The sequence below is a fragment of the Sarcophilus harrisii genome, chromosome 1 (genome assembly GCF_902635505.1).
Source record: "Sarcophilus harrisii chromosome 1, mSarHar1.11, whole genome shotgun sequence".
NCBI lineage: Eukaryota > Metazoa > Chordata > Mammalia > Dasyuromorphia > Dasyuridae > Sarcophilus > Sarcophilus harrisii.
Window position 1 is genome coordinate 641,309,498 of NC_045426.1, and position 21,067 is coordinate 641,330,564.

At 35.9% G+C, this 21,067-nt stretch overlaps 1 protein-coding gene across 1 annotated transcript; it reads right to left on the reverse strand.

Annotated features, from left to right (window-relative positions):
* Positions 1 to 10,315: 10,315 nt before the first annotated feature.
* LOC105749403 (zinc finger protein OZF) lies at positions 10,316 to 17,721 on the reverse strand. Its single transcript, XM_031947555.1, has 3 exons — positions 17,496 to 17,721; positions 16,961 to 17,074; positions 10,316 to 11,391 (listed from the first exon to the last, which is right to left on the reverse strand). The coding sequence occupies exons 1-3, from the start codon at positions 17,719 to 17,721 to the stop codon at positions 10,316 to 10,318; spliced, it is 1,416 nt and encodes a 471-aa protein (XP_031803415.1).
* Positions 17,722 to 21,067: the final 3,346 nt, after the last annotated feature.

Here is a 21,067-nt window from a genome sequence, read left to right on the forward strand (position 1 = left end):
ATAGAGTGGCAAATTTAGGGTTAGGAAGGAGAAACAGACTTTATGCTAAAAAGTCTGAAAGATTCTTAGGGGTGGCATATAGACAGAGCCACTGACAGACAATTAGACCAGGCCATCCACAGTCAATCCAACAGGCTTCTATGGGGACTATCCTTTACAAACATATTTTTTCAAGCTCATAAGCAGTTGTTCCTTCTTCCTAACAGCCCTTATTCTACACAGGCTTGATAACAGCTTTCGGATGTATCAATTTCCCCTACTTATTCAGGATAAAAAAATGCATCCTTCGGAACCTGGAGAGAGGCAGAATACCTGTAAGAGAGCAGAGTTGAATCTAAAAGTAACTAAGGAGAGAAGTTGGGCAAGATGAGCAAAAAATTCAGCTAGATTCTCAACAATTGAGTCAATCTTCAGTAAATGGCTTCAGCTGAAGTAAATTGCATACACTTCTAATCCATTATATATAAATGTAAACAGAAAAAATCGATTCTGAAGTCAAATATGATTTTGGAGAAAGGGTCTGCTTTTGCTTCCTTCCCTTTTCCATTCTTCTGTCAGGAATGTAAAAGAACTGTATGCTTTGGAGATGAAAGGAAGCTTAGAAGTCTTGGTTCCCTTTTAAATCTGAGGTGCTTTGATCCTATGATAGTCCAAGTATTTTATAGTACAGAAGTAAAAAGAGATGAACTAACTTGCCCACAGTCACAAAAATTAACAACTGAGCCATGATTCATACTGGTCCCTGGTCTCTTTCTTCACCATTTGGTTAGGAAAGCTCTAGGGCCTTTGTATATAATCCACTCTCTCATTTTATTATGGAATCACAGAACTAGAAAGAACTTCAGCCTTTATTTCAATCCCCATGTGTAGTAGGAATACCTCCTATAATACACTCAAGATAATGCAATCACTTCTTGAAGACTTCTGGTGATGAGAAATTCACTAACATTGCATTTATTTATAATAATAACAATACTTTATTATTATATTATTATTATTTGAATAATTATTGTATTAATAATTGAAAGTAATAATTATTACATTATTAAATTATTATTAAAATAATTTTATTATTGCAACTGACAGGAAGATTTTCCTTACATCAAGCAACAAGTCCATTTCCCTGTATTTAGTCTAGTTCCGCCTTCCATAGATAGATTGAATTTAATTTTTCTATGAGAAATTAAGGCAGAGCAAAGAAAAATGAATTGACTAAGATCACAGAAAAAAAAAGTGTATAAATTGTTGGGCCTGTTAGGGATGACCTAAGTTCAAATTCAACTTCAGACATTGGTTGTGTGACTTTGGGAAAGTCATTTAAATTCTCTTTGTTTCATTTACCAGTACTGTAAACTGGGGATAGAAACACTTAAGTGGCAAGGATCAAATAAAATAATATTTGTGAAGAGCTTAGCATAGTGCCAGACACATAGTAGGCACCTTCCTCTCTTCCCTATTCCCTTCCTCCTCTTCCTCCTGCTAAAGTAAATGACATGGCTATGACTTCAACCAAAGTCTTCTGACTAGCAGTCTTTATCCTTTCCCTGGACCACATTTCATTCAATCATTCAACAAACATGAATTGAGCAGCTTCACCAAATGGAGTTCCCCTCCTCAAGGATATTCTACTGGCAAGGCCACAAGTACAAAGATAAATAAACACAACATCACATGAAGGATAGGGCACTTTGGCCGCCTGTCAGAAAAATGATGAGGATACACGAAAGCATCCTTGACATCCCAGAACTTCAAAACTTTAGTCTGATGCTTCTCTGCTCACCCCCTATAGACCTGCCCTTTGCTTAGCTCTGCGCACCCTCCCCATTTTGCCTAAATCTGTTCACTCTGATCCAAGAAGACTCAGGGAGGAGTCATAAAAGGCTGGGGCCATGAAAAAGGAAAGTTGGGGTGACCTGCCCTTCCCCCACCCCATGAAGAGAGGGAAGGGGCTCTCAGCAAGCAAGCAGGGGATGAGCAGAATGTGCTAAGGTCAAATCCCTTCGGGCTCCTCCCTTCTTTCATCATATTCCCTTCCTCTTCCCTCACACATTTCTCCCTTTTCCCAGGCCCTGCTCTTTCTGCAGACTTCCTGCCTGGAACTCCTCCTCCTTCTCAGCCCCACCTAACCAGAGTACCGACTGGCCTCACCCATTCCAACAGCATCCTCCCCTCCACAGCCACTGCCCTTTCCTTTCTTACCTGCGCTTTCCCCTTTTTCAAATTCGAACTTATGACTATGAATATGAACTCCATATTGTAATAGAAACTCCATATTCTAAATTTTTCAAGTAAATTTTACAGAAGATCCTTAGAAATTGTCCAGAAAGATATCACCTATCAATCTTCTGCAAACTCTGATTTCAACATATCCTCACATTCCAGAATTTCCATTGGCAAATTTCTATTGGCCCCCTATTATCTCCAGGATTAAATATTAAATCTTATGTTTGATTCCATAACCTGGCACCCTTCTACTTTTCCAGTCTTTTTACACCTTACTTCCCTCCACACCCTTTGCAATCCAATAGTAATAGTGGGGTGAAACCAGCTCAAGGGCCTTATCAAGAAGATAAGCAGTGGGACAGGCAGAGACTTCGATTATTGAATTTCAAAAGTTCGTTTATTGATCTGAGAGACAAGGTTTACATACTTTTTATGCTAGTATTACAATAACTCCAGATGTTTCTAAGTTACATAATGTATATTTCATTGTTATATTGAAACTAGACATTAATATTTTAATAGCTTTTTATTTACAAGTTATATGTATGAGTAATTTTACAGCATTGACAACAGCCAAACCTTTTGTTCCAATTTTTCCCCTCCTTCCCTCCCACCCCCTTCCCTAGATTGCAGGATGACCAGTAGATGTTAAATATACTAAAGTATAAATTAGATACACAATAAGTATACATGACCAAACCGTTATTTTGCTGCAAAAAGAATCAGACTCTGAAATATTGTACAATTAGCCTATGAAGGAAATCCAAAATGCAGGCAGGCAAAAATATAGGGATTGGGAATTCAATGTAATGGTTCTTAGTCATCTACCAGAGTTCTTTCGCTGGGCATAGCTGGTTCAGTTCATTACTGCTCCATTGGAACTGATTTGGTTCATCTCATTGCTGAAGATGCCAGGTCCATCAGAATTGGTTCTCATGTAGTATTGTTGTTGAAGTATATAATGATCTCCTGGTCCTGCTGTAGACATTAATATTAAACAGTAACGAACAATATCTATGTACCATAACATAATTATAAATTGTCATTTGTGACACCTTGTTCCTGTTTCATGCATTCATCACCAAAGTTATATTGAATTTATACAAGATGTTTTCCTGATACTTACATGTTCACATAGGCAAATTCCAGATTTATTACATTTTTGTTTTAGAAACACTTGTTTGATCTAACAGATCAATACTACTTATTCTCAACCATGGCTATGAAGGAATGGTGAGCCTGCCCCACATCAATCCACAGTTGCACAGAGAGTATGTTAACTCCTGCATAGCTGTTTACAAAATCTGTTTTTTGCTGGCCCTCGACACTAGGGTTTAGAAATGGAAGCCCAAAATGTATAAATTACTAGTTTTTTAGGGTATTAATTTCCAGTTTACTTAGTTTCAAAGAAAGTCTTTGATTTGGGGTTTTTAATATTTTATTTTTTATAATAGCTTTTTATTTTTCAAAATGCATGCAAAGATAATTTTCAACATTCACCTTTACAAAACCTTGTGTTACATATTTTTCTCCTTCTCTCTCCTAGACAGCAAGTAATCCAGTGTAGGTTAACATGTGCAGTTCTTTTAAACATATTTCCATATTTATCATAATACACAAGAAAAATCAGTTCAAAAAGGAGAAAAAATGAGAAAAAAACAAGCAAACAACAAAAAGATGAAAATACTTTGTGGGGATCCACATTCAGTCCCCAAAGTCCTCAGGATGCAGATGGAAAACTTTTGATTTAACTTTATGAAGGGTAGAGATATGCTAATAGTTCAGTTCTAGGACTCTACTATATGCTAATTATATGATTTAAAGCAGGGGTCCTCAAACTTTTTAAATAGGGGCCAGTTTACTGTCCCTCAGACTGTTGGAGGGTCGGACTATAGTAAAAACAAAAACTTTGTTTGTGGTCCTTTAAACTTCATAGCCCTGGGTGAGGGGGTTAAATGTCCTCAGCTGCTGCATCTGGCCCGTGAGCCATAGTCTGAGGACCCCTGATTTAGAAGTTGGTGATAATTAGGGCTAATATTCTCCCTTCCAGAACCATAATTACAGTTGTTAGATCTTCCAAAGCCAACTCTTTTAGTTAGGCATATTCCTTCCTAAAGACCAGAGTTAAGAAAATACCGCCAAAAACTTGCAGCTTCCCAGAAACAGGGACACTGCTAGCTGCGGGCATTTGCAGGAGGGTAGAGCTCTTAGTTTGTGTTGGAAACATATGTAACTTTGCTTTACCTCTGGTAGACCTTTTCTTCTCTTCTTGTGAAAGGATGATGGTGATTCAAGGAGACTGAGTGGCAGTTGCTGTTCTCTGACTTCCCCACTGACAGGCCATTGTGTTGTCTGACCTCTCTCCTCTTTCCTCTGTCTCCAATTTATTTTCCCAATCCACAAGCAACACCTCTATCAGTAAAGGCTGCTTTGCAACTCCTTCAGATGTTCACAGCTGTGGAGATTCTTGGAGAATAGACCTACCTCTTACAGTGCACTTAGGCATGGTCCTTAATAGGTTTGGAATTCCAAATCAGAGGGGAGAGCTGAAGTGAAGCTAGAGGCACCATACCTCCACCCCACAATTAGAGAGACTTACACTAATACCTCTTATTAAAAAAAAAAAAAGAAAGAAAATTAACCAGCAAAGAAAAAAGAATCCTACCATAGAAACTTACTATGGGAACAGGGAAGACCAGGATTCATCTTTAGAAGAGACTGAATTAAAAAAAGCTTCAATCCCAAAGAGTAATGTAAAATGGCTCCCTGCCCAGAGAGAATTTATAGAAGAACTAAAATAAAAGTTTAAAAATCAAATGAGAGACATTAAGGAAAAAAAAAAAAAAGATAAAACTTACAAGAAAAACAAGATCATGAAAAAAAAGTTAACTAGAAAAGGAGATACAGAGTCTCAAAGATGAAAATAACTCTTTGAAAATTGGAACTGAGCAAAGCAAAGCCAGTATGAGAAATTAAGAAATAATAAAACAGATAATAAAGAATGAAAAAATAGAACAGAATGTGAAACATTAAAAAAAAATCTGGAGAACAAATCAAGAGAAAACACAATAATTGGACTGCCTGAAAGTTGTGACCAAAAATAGAATTTTGACACAATAATGCAAGAAATAATCCAAGAAAACTGTCCTGGAGTGACAGAACATGAAGTAGAAATTTAAAAAAAAAAATCTGGAGCAGCTAGGTGGCCCAGTGGATAGAGTACCAGCCCTGAAGTCAGGAGGACCTGAATTCAAATCTAGCCTCAGACACTTAACACTTCCTTGCTGTGTGACCTTGGGCAAGTCACTTAATCCCAATTGCCTTAGCATTAAAAAAAAAAAAAAAAAATCTGCCAATCACCAACTCAAAGAAATCCTCTGTGGAAAAGGAATTTTTGCCAAATTTCAAATCAAAGATTTGATCAAAGAGAAAATTTTTCAAGAAACAAGGAAAAAAAAAAAATCAAACATGCTGCTGGAACCACAATTAGAATTGTACAGAACTTAGCAGCAGCCACAATAAAAGACCACTGGTCCTAGTATCATATTTACTGACAATTAAAAGAACTAGGGCTATGGCCAAAAAATATCATATCCAGCAAAATTATCTATAATATTGAATGAGAAAAAGTGGACATTCAATGAACTTGCAGATTTGAGGGATTTTCTATCAACCGAACCCAAACTTAATAGAAAATTTAACTTGTAAGAGCCAATGTCAAAGATCAATTTCAAGGAACTCAACATGAACAAATTGTCAATGTTTTCTTTTTAACATGAGAAATGTATACTATATACTTAAGAATGACATCAACAATAGGCTAGCTCAAAAGTAAGACTGGAACAGAGTTAAGATAAAAACAGTAATTATTTTATACAAATGAGGGGCAAAGGAAGAATAGACACAGAGGAATTACAGGAGAGGGAGGAGGCCTTATAATAAGTTCTGAAAACCTGCTCACATTGGGAATGGGTTAAATAAGCAATATTACATATATACCATGAAGGATTCAGCACCCTCCAAAATCTATAAAGAAATAAAAGAAGGATGAGCATATGAGGAAGCAAAGGGTGAGAGAAGAAAATAAAGGAGGGATCCATTGATGGGGGGAGGTAAAGTAATAACAAGGCAAATTAAGGAAAAGAATTAAAACAAAGAATCAGCAGGGACAGGAGAGATATGTGTGTGTGTATATAGATCTACGTAAGTATAAATGAACATATCCTTTCTTAACTATAGCCTGCTTGTTTGGGGGGAATGATGAGGGAAAAAAGAATAAAATAAAAAAGGTGAGCAGCAGAGAACAAAAAAACAATTTACAAGGAAGTAAAGATGAACACGTATGAATATAATTAAATTCAGCCCAATAGTCTTGCCTGCCAAAATACTTTTGAATCTCTACTGTCAATTAGGAAGCCCAATTTTGTGTCATTTTCAGACCAGAAAAATATACCATTTATGTGCATAATCTTTGCCCCAGCAGTTTCTATTGGGTTTATATCCCAAAGAGATCATAAAGGAGGTAAAAGAACTCACATGTGCAAAAATGTTTGTGGCAGCCCTTTTTGTAGTGGCAAGGAACTGGAAACTGAGTAAATGCTCATCAGCTGGAGAATGTCTGAATAAGTTATGGTATATGAATGTTATGGAATATTATTGTTCTGTAAGAAATGATCAGCAGGATGATTTCAGAGAGGTCTGGAGAGACTTACATGAACTGAAGCTAAGTGAAATGAGCAGAACCAGGAAATCTTTATACATGGCAACAAGATGATTACATGATGATCAACTCTGATGGACATGGTTCAGTTCCAATGATCTTGTGATGAAAAGAATTATCTATACCTAGAGAGAGGACTGTAAGAATTAAGTGTGGATCACAACATAGTATTTTTACTTTTGGTTGTTGTTTGCTTGCATTTTGTTTTCTTTCTTTTTTTTCCCTTTTTGATCTGATTTTTCTTGTGCAAGATAACTGCATAAATATGTATACATATTATTTAAAATATTTTTAACATGTTTATCATATATTAGATTTACTTGCCATCTATGGAAAAGGGTGGGGGGGAGGGGAAAATTTGGAACGCAAGATTTTGCAAAGTTTGGTGTTGAAAAATTATCCATACATATGTTTTGAAAATAAAAAGCTTTAATAGAAAAAAGAAAAGGGATCCTAGGAATCTCCTAGAAGAAACTTTCACTATTTAAAAGAAGGGTTTTGGTCAGGTGTTGGTTGGACTAGAGATTTTTTGAGGGTCTTATTAACTCTGAAATTCTGAGATAGTGATTTTGCAAAATTAGGTTGTTTTCAGTCCTGGCTCTACAACTCATTTGTTATGTGACTTTTGGCAAGTTACTGCACAATTTATCCTTCTGGAAAAAAAAAAAAATACCATCTATGTGTTTAACAAGTCACTGATTAAAAAAAAAAATGTTAAGTACAAAGGAAAAGACAGGTCCCTAGGTAAATCTACTGGATTTATCCATTAAAACAAGTATCCCATCCTCAACAACTTCTGCCCACACCAAGCAAGTGTGTGAGCAGGAAAATGAGGGCTATCAGACCATGTCTATGAAAATCTTTCCTCCCTACTATTTATAGACAGCCATTATTGGCTGTCTATAATAAAAAAAAATTATATATAAACCTGAGAACAGGAAAATATGATCTCAGAGACTATTCCTCTCCCAATAGGAGCCCAAGATGCAACTGATAAAATAGAACAAAAGTAAAACCTCAATCTAGTGCACCATTCCAAGAATGCTTCTTAGAGAATAAGAACCATTCCTCAATTGACAAAATGCTCAAAAGATATGAACAAGTTTTCAGAGGAAGACATTCAAGCTATCAATAGTCACATGAAAACATATTTTAAATAATTATTAAAGAAATGAAAATTAAAACAATTCTTGAGTTTCCACAGAAAAACTAATGCATTGTTGGTGGAATTATGAACTAATTCAGACATTCTGGAAAGTAATTTGGAAATATGCACCAAAAGCTAAATTTTGTCAAAGATCTTAGTGATACTATTAGGTCTACAGCTTCCTCCGTACTCTATCTCCACCCCCCCCCCCCAAAAAAAATGAAAGAAAGAGTTAAAGGACCTGTAGGTGCAAAAATATTTATAGTTTTTGTGCTGGCAAAGAAATGGTTGAATAAATTATATAACATATGTGATAGAAAGCTATTCTGCTATAAGAAATGACAGAGCAAGTTGTGGAGAAACCTGGAGACTTAAACTGATGAGGTGAGTAGAGCCAGAGCAATTTATGCACTAACATTGTAAAGAAAAATAACTTTTTAAGACTTGGGAACTCTGATGAAGAAAATAATCAACCACAATCCCAAAGGACTCAAAATAAAACATTTTTATCCACCTTCAGATAAAATTGATGGATTCAGAGTGCAAATTGAAGCATATTTTCTTTTCTCTCTGAACATGGCTAATTTGGGAATTGTTTTGCTAGACTCTACAATGTTTAAAACAGTTTTTTTGTTTTGCATTTTTTTTCTTTCTCAATGGGAAAGAATGAAGAGAAAGTGATAGGGAAAAGGAAATGAAAATATTTGTTTGAAAATAATTTTTTAAAGAAAATTATTTCTTAGAGACAGTGCAAATTATTGAAAAGGACATTGGATCTGGAGTCAGAAGACTCAAGTTCAAATTTCAGCCCTAACCAGCTATGTGATCACAGGCAAATCATTTAACTGTCCAAAGGATTGGTTTCCTGTGTGTAAATGGGAATAAAAATAACTGCACATTTAGTTTACCTGGTTATTACAGGATTCAAATATGAAAATCTGGGTAAAGTGCTTTGCAAATTTTTAATCACCATTTGAATATCAGTTACTATTTTTATTATTACTTCACCTCCTTGGGCTTCAGTTTCTTCATCTGTACACTCAGAATATTTTACCATTTATCATGAAGAAAAACGTTTTATAAATCCAAACACTATTTAAAAATGTTAGTTGTTATTATGAAACTCATTCTATGCCTTCAGAGGTGACTCGCAGCAAGTAGGCTTTGATGAAGTTTTGCAAGGAATTTATCACAAAGAAAAATCCTATACAATCCATCAACAACCCTACAATGTTGTGAGGAAAGCACTCTGTAATCCTTAAAATGTCATATAAATGTGAGCTTTTTTTTTTTGTTTCTCTAACAGTTTTAAGTTGCAACTGATTATGGCAAGTTCACCTGTGATCAACATTCACAGCTGTGTTCTACAATATGATCTACACCAATGTTAATCTGAAAAGTAATATTACGCGAAACTGTTACGGTAATGTTTGGCAACTAAGCATACAAAATAAACAATTCACATAAGTTATTTAAATTAATATTACTGCTCCAATTAAACCAATTTTTCATGATTTTCCTTCTCTCTCTTAGTTTCCTGCTAAGGATAATTAATGTCAATTTTGATAGCCTTCCCTGATGCTAGATAAGATTTGATTCTCACCTTGCTCTCTAAAAGCTACAAACCTTAAATGAGAAATATCCTAGACTTGGTATTCCAGCAGCCAGGGTTACCTTCCTTCTTCAGTTCCAGGCCTAAAGTTGCCTCTGTGTCAATGTATCCTCAAACCCTCATTCTCACCTTGACAATTTTCAAAGATACTTCCAAATTCTAGTAGATAAATCAGATTAGCAATGTTTTTCTAATCTGATTCCAATAACTCCTACATTTCCAAACAGCCTTGACCTTAAGAATCTTGTGAGTTTGGGTAAATACACTGAATCTTTCTGTAGCTTTCTCCACTTATTAGATCACTTTCCAGTGTGAATACTCTATTCCTAAATAAAGGCTGCACTGACACCAAGACTCTACCATATTGGTAGGAAGATCTCTTATATAAAATTTCTGATGTTAAAACTTGTGTTCTAACTAAACATATTTCCAATCATTACAGTATATAGGCTCATGTGAATTTCTTAAGTTGTGAGCTCTAATGAAAGGGTTTTTTTCCCATTTCTGAATGTACAAGGTTTTTCTCCAAAGAATTTTGAGACATTAGTAAGTTTCAATTGATTTCTGGGAACAGCTACTTTTGGAAGTTTTTTGCTCATTCATTATACTTATATTAATTTTCTCCAGAGTGAATTATCTGATGTTTAAAGAGATTTGTTCTTTGACTAAAGACTTTACCACATTTATTACACAAGAAAGGTTTTTCTCCAGTGTGAATTCTTCGATGCTGAATAAGATTTGAACTCCTACTGAAATCCTTCCCACATTCATTACATTTATAAGGATTCTCTCCAGTATGACTTCTCTGATGCAACATAAGTTCTGAGTTCACACTGAAAGCTTTGCCACATTCCTCACATACAAAGGGTTTTTCTCCGGTATGGGTCCTCTGATGTCTAATAAGTCGAGAACTCCAACTAAAGCCTTTCCCACATATATTACATTCATAGGGTTTTTCTCCACTATGAGTTCTCTGATGTTGAATAAGGTTCGCTCTCTGACTGAAGCCTTTTCCACATTCATTACATTCATGAGGTTTCTCTCCAGTATGAGTTATCTGATGCTGCATAAGATTTCCTTTCTGGCTGAAGGCTTTCCCACATTCACATTTGTGGGGTTTCTCTCCAGTGTGAGTTCGTTGATGTCGAATAAGCTGTGAGTTCAAACTGAAGGCTTTACAACATTCATCACATTCATAAGGTTTCTCACCAGTGTGAATGCTCTGATGTTGTATAAGATTTGCTCTCTGACTAAAGTCTTTCCAACATTCACCACATTTATATGGTTTTTCTCCAGTATGAGTTCTCTGATGTCGAATAAGTTGAGAGCTCTGACTAAAGGCTTTGCCACATTCTTCACAACTATAGGGTTTCTCTCCAGTATGGATCCTATGATGCTGAATAAGTTGTGAGCTTTTTCTAAAGCCTTTTCCACATTCATCACACCTATAAGGTTTCTCCCTAGTATGAATTCTCTGGTGATGAATAAGATCAGAAATGTATTTGAAGTTTTGGGTACAGACATTACATTTATGGGGTTGCTGTCCTACAGTATTATCCTGAAGGATATTAAGGTCTGAATTCATAATGGAGTCTCTCCAAAATTCCAGGCTCCTTTCCTCCACAGGAGGAGGGTCACAGTTACTGGCTTGAAGTTTTTCTCCAGTGAAATTAACTTTGAAGAGTTTCCCTGTTGACTCAATAAATTTCGTTCTAATTCACAAGCTTTTTCAAAACCATATTTTTGAGGAATGACTTTTAGAAGTATTTTTGATATCTCTCCATGTAATTCTATGTCTTCTATATCTTGAAATGATATATTGTTCTCAGTCCTTATCTCAGAATCTGAAACAATAAACAACAAAAAAATGTTACCTATTAGCTATGCTAAAAGGAAATTACAAGAGTAAAAATATAATCATAGAAATTAATGTCTAAGAAGAGTAAGGGCTTTGAAAATAATCAAGACAGTCCTAGAAAGAGGAAATATAGAAAGGAAAGATAGAGATTAGTGAGAAAGGGAAGAAGTTGTGGAAGGATTGAACAAAGCTAAGCAGAGGAATTTAGGATAAGCTAGAAAGTCAAAGGATAAGCTGTTGAACCAGGATAAAGGAAATGGAGTTCATGAAAATGGTGGGGAATGATATTAGGTGAGTAAGGCAAGGGCTTCAATGATTAGGTAATAATGGGTAAAGCAAGGTAAATGCTGTGAGTGATAAAGATATGCTGTAGAAAAAGGAAAAGAATGGTGTTCCTGCCTGGCTCCACATGTACTCTCTAAATTCACTCAGTGAGAAGAATTTTTTAGGAGGAGAAGGTTAATACAACAAAACACTACAAAAGCCTTCTTCAACACCATATTTCATCATATGGTCCCATCATATGTAAATGATATTTAGATAACACTTTTAAGGTTTATAAAGCATTTCATATACAATATCTCATTTCTGCGAAAGAATTGCTAGACTCATTATTCCATTTTATGGAAGAGAAAATTGAGGCTGAAATTAAATACCTAACCAGGGTCATCCAGTTAATAAGTATATAAAGCAGGGGTTCAAATCCCAATCCCAAATTCAGCACTTTATCTACTACATCACTCAATTTTTCCAATGTCATTCATAGCAAAGCAGGGGCAATATACTGTACCACAGAGAAAACCCAAATTCAAATTTGTTATCAGAAGCTCTAAGTGTGAATCCCAGTTTTGTCACACACTAGCTGTAATCTCCAACAAGTCACTTAACCACTCTGTGGTCCTGTTTCTTCACCTATGAGCTGAAAATATCATTATCCACTCTGATTCATTGCATTGATTCTCCTTGCTAAGAAAGATACATGATAGCTAAGGGTAACAGTGATTTATTTAGCTGCCAAAAAAAGATCTTCCTGAAGTACAGATCTGGCCATGGCATTCCCCATTTAATAATGTCCTGTGACCTCTAGGATTGAATATAAAATCATCTGGCAGTTAAAGCCGTTCAAAACTAGTCCCTTTCCTAGGACTGTCATCCTTTCCCACCTCCCTACACTTTATGATCCAGGGACATGGAGCTTTTTGCTGTTTCTCACACCCCACACTCCATCTCCTTAATCCTTGCCTTTTTACTGGCTGTCCACTATGTTTAGAATGTTGTCCCTCCTCACTTCCACCTCCTGATTCCACTGGCCTCCTTCAAGGCTAAATTCAAATCCCTCCTTCAGAAGGTGGTACTTCTGTGACCATTTTTTCCTCCTCTTTTCCATCCTCCAAACTGCCAATTTCTTTTCTTGAAAATTACCTTCCATTTACATTCTATAGCTATCTACCTATCTATCTATATGCATGCTGACTCTCCCATTAGAATGTGAAGTTTTTGAACCATATAAAAGGGTAGGAACCATATAAAAGGAGAGACAAAAAGGATGACCCAGCCATAAAACGTGATTAAAGGATTATAGTGTTCCACTCATATTCACACAATCTCAGAGTGAAGACACCTGTGGACATTCATACATAAGGTAGATACCTTTGTCCTGGACAAGAAATAATAAATAATGAATAATCATGAATGGATTGCAACCGCATAAGCAAAGAAAACACACATTGATAAGACCACAGATCCATCAAAATATTATTATTATTACCATCATGACTTACTGGACTTAAGTTTCATGAGGGAAAGGAAAAGAGCTTGATCTAGACTGCTTTCCCTTGCACAGCAGAACAAAATTCACATACTTTACATATTTATTGAATAGAACTGAAATGAATTTTCCTTCCTCCAGTCTGACAATGTTTCTTATCTGAATTAATGTAAATCCTTACTTGAGAAAAAAAATCTTCCTTTTCTTCTCTATCTGTTCTCTTTCTGAAAAAGATGATGATGATGATAGCTAACATTTGTGTATATATATACATATATATATTATATATATATATGTATATATATACACATATCTTTAAGGTTTGCAAAATACAAATAGGTACATATGTACACATATATATTTACATACACAATATTAGGTCATTTTATTCTCACATGACTCATATGACATAACTGCATGAAGTGAGTGTTAAGTCCATTTTACCAATAGAAAATTGATGCTGAGAAAAGGTAAGTAAATTTCCCAGAGTTACCTGAGGCAGGATTTCTGACTCCAAATGACTCTAGCATTCTATTCAATATGCCACAAGTTCAATTATGTCTACTTATTTCATTCCCAGATTTTCAATCTATATCTATCTCAAGCTTTAGTCTCTTTTCTAAATTCTCAGTGTACCTAACAAACTTCCCATTAGACATCTTCAGCTCTATACATCTCAAATAGAATTCACTATCTTTCCCCCTACCCTTTCTCCTTTCTCTATTAAGATGCTATCATTTTTCCAAGTCACCCATATTCATAGTCTTAGAGTCATCTTTTAATCACTATCTCTTACCTCTTATATTCAATCAGGTGCCAGATCTTATTATTAATACCTCCATAATGGAATACATTAGGTACACAAGACAAAATCATCATGACTAGAGTAATCTAGTATTTGATAAACCTAAAGACTCCAGCTTATGGGATAATAATTCTCTATTTGACAAAAATTTCTGGAAAAAATTGGAAAATAGTATGGCAGAAACTAGGCATTAACCAGCATTTAATACTCTATACCAAGATAAGGTCAAAATGGGTTCATGATTTAGACATGAAGGGTGATACCATAAGCAGATCATGAGAACAAGGGATAGTCAACCTCTCAGATCTTCCTCAGAAGGAAGGAATTTATGGCCAAAGAAGAACTAGAGAATATTATGAAATGCAAAATGGAAAATTTTGATTACATTAAATTAAAAAGCTTTTGCACAAACAAAACCAACGCGGCCAAGATTAAAAGAGAAGCAGAAAACTGGGAAAAAAAAATTATTACAGGCAGTATTTCTGATAAAGGCTTCATTTCGAAAATATATAGAGAATTGAGTCAAATTTATAAAATACAAATCATTCCCCACTTGATAGTCAAAGGATATGAACAATTTTCAGATGGAGAAATTAAAGCCATCTATAGTCATATGAAAAAAATCCTCTAAATCACTTAACAAAATCACTTAAATGCAAATTAAAACAACTCTGAGGTACCACTTCATACTCTCAGATTTGCTATGGCAGGAAAAGATAATGATGTATCTTGGAAGGGCATGGGAAAACTGGGACACTAATGCATTGTTGATGGAGCTGTGAAAAGATCCAACTAGTCTGAAGAGCAATTTGGAACTATGCCCAAAGGACTGTCAAACTGTGCATACCCTTTGATTCAGAAGTGTCACTACTTGGTCTGTATCCCAAAGATTATAAAAGAGGGAAAAGGACCCACATGTGCAATAATATTTGTAGCAGCCCTCTTTGTAGTGGCAAGAAACTGGAAATTGAGAAGATGCCTATCAACTGGGAAATGACTGAATAAGTTAATAGTATAGGAATGTAATGGAATACTATTGTTTTATAAGAAATGAGCAGACTGATTTCAGAAAAGCCTTAGAAAGACTTACATGAATTGATGCTAAGTGAAGTGAGCATTACCAAGAGAACATTGTACAAAGTAACAACAAGATTAGGTAATGATCAACTGTGATAGACTCTTTTCAATAATGAGGTAATTTAAGACAATTCCAATAGATTTGTGATGGAAAATGCCATCCACATGCAGAGAAAAAACTATGGCAACTGAATGTGCATCAAAGTATAGTATTTTCACCTTTTATTGTTGTTTGTTTGCTGGTTGTTTTTTTTTTTTTTTTTCACTTTTGATCTGATTTTTTTTTTTTTTGCACAGCATGATGAATATGGAAATATGTTTTAGAAGAACTGTACATGTTTAACCTATATCAGATGGCTTGCTGTCTTATGAAAGAGGGAGAGAGGAGGAGAAGAAAAATTTGGAAGACAAAGTGTTACAAAGGAGAATGTTTTTGAAAACTATCTTTGTATGCATTTGGGAAAAATAAAATACTATAATTTTTTTTTTTTAATGAGCAGGCTGATTTCAGAAGCCTAGAAAGACTATATTAACTGATGCTGAGTGAAGTGAGCAGAACCAAGAGAATATTGTACACAGTTAACAAGATTAGGTGATGATCAACTGTGATGGATTTGGTTCTTCCCAACAATGAGGTGATTCAAAGCAATTCCAATAGTCTTGGGATGACAAATACCATCCACATCTAGGAAAAAAACTAGGGAGACTGAATATGAATCAAAGCATAGCATTTTCACCTTTTTTTGTTTGTTTGTTTCTCATGGGTTTTTTTTTTTTTTTCGCTTTTGGTCTGAATTTTCTTGCACACATGACAAACACAGAAATATGCTTAAAAGAATTACATATATATATCAGATTATTTGTTATCTTCGAGAGAGGGGAATTAAGAGGGTGGGAGAAAAACCTAGAACAAAAAGTCTTACAAAAATGAATACTAAAAGCTATCTTTATATATATTTGGAAAAATAAAATACTGAAAATTAAAAAAAAATAATAACCTCACAATCTCTTTTTCTTCTATCCTTTCTCCCCAGTCACATGGCCATTACCCTAGTTCATCCTAAACACTCCTCACGTCCTTCCTAAACTATTGAAAGAATGTCCTAACTGGTCTGCCTGCTTCTAAACTTTCCCTTCTCCAAAAACTCTCTATAAAACTTACATCAACAGGATATAAGTTCAATGAAAACAGAAATAGTAATTTTTGTCTTTGTATCGCCAAAGTATAGCACAGCAGATACTTCTGGCACACAGTGAATACTTTTTAAATAAGTGTGTGTGTGTGTGTGTGTGTGCGCGCACGCGCTTGTGTGTGCGTGCGCGTGTGCATGTTACATTTATTTAAGGGCTTTAAAAATGTTTTTTTTGATTAACCTACTTTGTTAAGATAAAATTGATCAAGAAAAATAAAAAGTCCCATTTCTACTATCTGGTTTATCACTTCACATCAAAATCAATGTTTCAGCCTTTGGTGCTCGTTGCAGCCATCTTCCCCTATTTGAGAGCAGACACTGACACCGTATTTTTTTACATCTTAACCAAGTCCAAAGTTCTGATGATGGTCTTCCAAATATTCAGCATGGGGACACACACCCTCACTTCCTTTGTCCTGCAACTCTTTCTGCCTATCTCCACAGCTGCTACTTCCCCTCTCCCATCTTTATGCCTTCTCTATAGCAGTGCCTGGGATATCTGAGAATTTTCAGAGTTGATAAGAAAAGACAACTATTCACTTGTCCCTCTCACTCACTTCTACTGAAGTCTCTCAGGATCTCCTCTCTTTTCTTAGTTCTCTGTAGATAAGGCCCCAGTTCTTCCTCTTGCTCCAGTTGGAAAATCAGCTCAGGTTTGGAAACTTGAAATCCTGCTCATAGGGAAGGAAACAGGATGTGTTGCTTTGTGCTTACAATTAGTTACAGAGCATACAATCTTAGCCCCCTCAGTAAGGAGGAAACAAGTAACTTAGGAGAGAAAGGAAATGCTGAGAGAGAACATGCCCAAAAAGCACCTTCGAACAGTTTTGAGAGATGGGATAATAGGACAGAGAAAGGAGGGATGGCTAATAAATTAAAGGAGCCAAGGATCTGAGCACAGTATGACAACAAGCTCCTTTGGTCCAGCCCTACTGGGAGGACAGGAAAACTCCCACAAATATGGACTTTATTAATATTACCAATTGCAAGGATGAACTATAGAGAGTAGGTTAATTTAGTATAGGAAATTCAGCTAATAAGGGCATGCTTCTGAGAATCTAAAAAGCAGCTGCTCCTACACCAGAGAGATACCCATGAGCTCATAAGAGGAAGCAAAAACATCTTGTCTCTGAGATTCAAAGGACTGAGGAGGCTCTGGATCCTGAGTTAATTTAATTAACTCTTTGAAGAGCTCCACAGCTTTTAGCATGAGGTACCACAGAAATGAATCTACAAAATCCTTACCCAGCAACATCACATTCCCATAATTCTCTAGCATTACATCCCTGTAGACGGCCCGGGATCCAGATGTGTCCATTCCTTCCTCAAGAAATACAAAGCCACATCTTCGAATGCCACTTCATCCTGAAACAACATGTTATGTTGTTCCAGAGAGAGTGCCACAACTCTGCCCTGCCTGGTATGATGAAAAACCAGACAGTCTTGGTAAAGGGGAAAGGACATGGATTGAGGAGATCTGATGCTGTACAAGTTCGCACTACATTTATAGAAGGGAAGAGGGCAGAGATAAAAAGAAGAGGAGCACAGGGAAAGTATTAGGAAAGTAGAAGAAAGTCTCAACCCTAGATCTCAGGGAATATTCACTGGAGTTTTGAATAGGCCAATTTAAAATCAAGAGAATGAGATTAAGGAGGAGATGAGAGAGGCTCCCTATAAGAACAGATAAAAATAATTCAGATTCATTTTACTTGAAAGACAAAAGTTTAGAGGGGACAGACATACTTTCTCTCTTCCTAACTCATCTTTTATAGTATGGAAAGATTATTCCTTAGCATAGATCTATGCAAGTCATTGCTCTATTTGATTCCAAAGTCAAGTTCAAACATCTGTGCCCTTCACAATGTCTCAACTCTATCTCATCTCATACTATATTCTCATCATATGTTCTTCAGTTCTTGTGTTATGGCCTAACTCAACTTTGTTCACACTGTTCATAATGTCCTCACACACCCATACCCAACTTGAATTCTTAAAAATCTTTTAGAGAGATCAATTCAAATACAAGGGCATGGAGGGAAAGGACTATGGACAATTCTTATGCTTCAATAAAATGTGCTCCAAACATATCTAATGGCTTCCTGCTTCCACAGCTATGGTCATACCACTTTCTTGGGCTGTAACGCTGGCCCTCCCTGCATCTCCACTTATGAAATCCTTCAAGACCTGGCTGAAATTCTCTCTCTTCCACAAAGGATTTCTGAATCAATCCAACCAAAAGTGCTCTGTCTTCTCTACTCCCATAGTATTGTGTTTGAACTCAGTTCTATTATTTCATTTTTTTGCCTTCCATAAAAGGTTTTCTTTTTTATCTTTTCAATCACATTTTGAGTTCCTTTAGGGTAGGGATAATGTCCATTTCTTTCCTATCCACAACACTATATAATATCCTATGTAAGATTCTTTAGTAAATCAAAAATCAGTGTCATTCCTCCAACTTTTCCTCAATGCTTTGGTTAAGTGTATTTATGCACTATGGGGGATGAGAATGAAAGACAGTATGAAGAGGGAGCTCTCATTCCCTAACAATCAACACTGGCAGTGAGGCTTGACTCTCTGCAAAGCTAGTTCTTCAATGAATACATACAGTCCATTGCTGGACACAAAGCCTTTCTAGCTGGGTACAACTGGCAATTCTTTTGAGAATTTCAACTCCCCTACAAATTGAAGTGTTAGAGAAAGATTTGTGCAGATTTATACAAAACAAGTGCTCAGATAGTATTTGTAGACTGAATGCTGATCACTAATACTGCCCCTTCTGGATTCTGTATCTTTGCCTGACTTTGACCATCATGACTCCATTGCTTCCCCTCACTTCTGCTTTCTTCTACTAGGTCCACATCTTGATTTAATCCTTAGACTCCCTTACTTCTGTTTTAACTTCTGATTCTCATACCTATAGCTGGCCTAAGATATAGACAACACAGACTGTTACAGACAGTTTGAACTTTTCAGCTCCAAATCCAAAAACCTATGAAATGCCTAAGATATGTATCCTATGTAGAAAATACCCTAATTCACAATTCTAATTCCCCTCAAACTTTAGAAATGACTTTACAAAGGAGAAAGGAGAGCAAAACCCCTCATTGACCAATAGATAATCTCCTGATTAGAATCCAAATCTGATTCCTGAAGATTTCCTTTATGTCAGCAATGGGGCCTGAGATCTAAAAGAGCACCCTTGGAGAATATGCAATGAATTAATTAGGTTCTCTACAACCTACAGCAATGTTACCCATTTCTGGACTGTGAGAGATGCTGAGGAACCACATCCCTTTATCTTTCACCAGCACTAGAACCAGGACTAGATTACTATTAAGAAGTATGCCAAAATCAATGTTCCTTCTCTCAGCCAGCAGCTTTTAAAACATCTACCAAGGATCTGCATTTTTCATAATGGATCTTGCAGGAGGATGGGAGTCATAACCTAATATAGAATATGTGAAGAGAAAATATGAAAATTGCATTCTCAACACACATATCAATCTTTGGCCTCCATACCTATGAAATCTATTGGTCTTTTCGTGAACCCAAACCTGGAAAGCATCTGGATTTTCTTGTTGATCTCAGAAGAGGATGTTTAGCATGTACTTATCCACTAAACACAATCCACCAACTACAGACACCAAAAAATGACTTAATTTCTGTTACATTTGTTATAGAATCTCAGTATTGGAAGGTCTTCAGGGTTCATATAGGAAAACCTTCCTCCCAAGACAGGTTATCCTTCTACAAACTTTCTTCAAAATAGATTTCTATCAAGTCTCTACTCAACTACTCTGTTTCCAGGAATTCTCAACCTCCCAGCCATATCTCATTGATAATTAATATTAAACTCTAAGACTGAAGTCTTTTTCACATGGCCCATCAACATAAGGAGTCCCTATATCCTGTGCTTGTATAACTATTTTTTTTTACCTAAATACTTTTTATTTTGCCCCTTATTAATTATATATCTTAAGAAATCCAATCTATCATGTAAAGACTGTGAAGATTTTCTTGAATGTTGGCTTCTTGATTCTGTGTGTTGGCTATCCTTCCCAGCTTTGTGTAAGCTACAAATTGAATACGCGTGACATCTAAGTCTTTATCCAAGTCACTAATAAAAATATTGAACAGAATAAGGCCATGTTTCGCCACAATAATCTCTCCTGCCCAATATCTCACACTTCCTAGAACAAAGACAACCTGTCCCAGATGAGCACTATAGATCTCAGAAAGGCTCAAGGTTCTTTGGACACCACAGCAGATTTTAGTCAGATACAAGGAAAAATCGTCTAACAATCAAAGAGTTTCGATGAGTAGAAGTTTTCTCTATTTCTCCTTCACTTCTCTCTAAGTCATTCCTCTCACACAACTACTATCCTACTTCAGATCCTCACCATTTCTCCCCTTAACTGAACTCCCAATCCATCCTCCACAGAACTGCCAAATTGGTATTCCTAAATAACAGAACCGATCTCATCAATGGCTCTCAACTGTGCCTAGTATATATAATGTAATAAAAACTCTTCTACTTGGTACTGAAAACTTCCGGCAACTTTCTGTTCCTTGGTCATATCCCATCTCCTGGCTCTGTTAGGTATTTATTTTTATTTATTACACAAAGCTGTTTGCCTGCTATCTCCTCCACTAGACGCTCCTTG

Bases quoted from the DNA above. Each gene is read 5' to 3' on its own strand.
- LOC105749403 (XM_031947555.1), bottom strand. From the start codon at position 17,721: ATGGACACATCTGGATCCCGGGCCGTCTACAGGGATGTAATGCTAGAG. The intron at 17,075-17,495 runs GTATCTCTCTGG...CCCTATGAGCAG, and splicing joins TTCCTCTTATGAGCTCATGG to GATTTCAAGTTTCCAAACCT. The intron at 11,392-16,960 runs GTGAGTGAGAGG...TTGAGTCAACAG, and splicing joins CCTGAGAGACTTCAGTAGAA to GGAAACTCTTCAAAGTTAAT.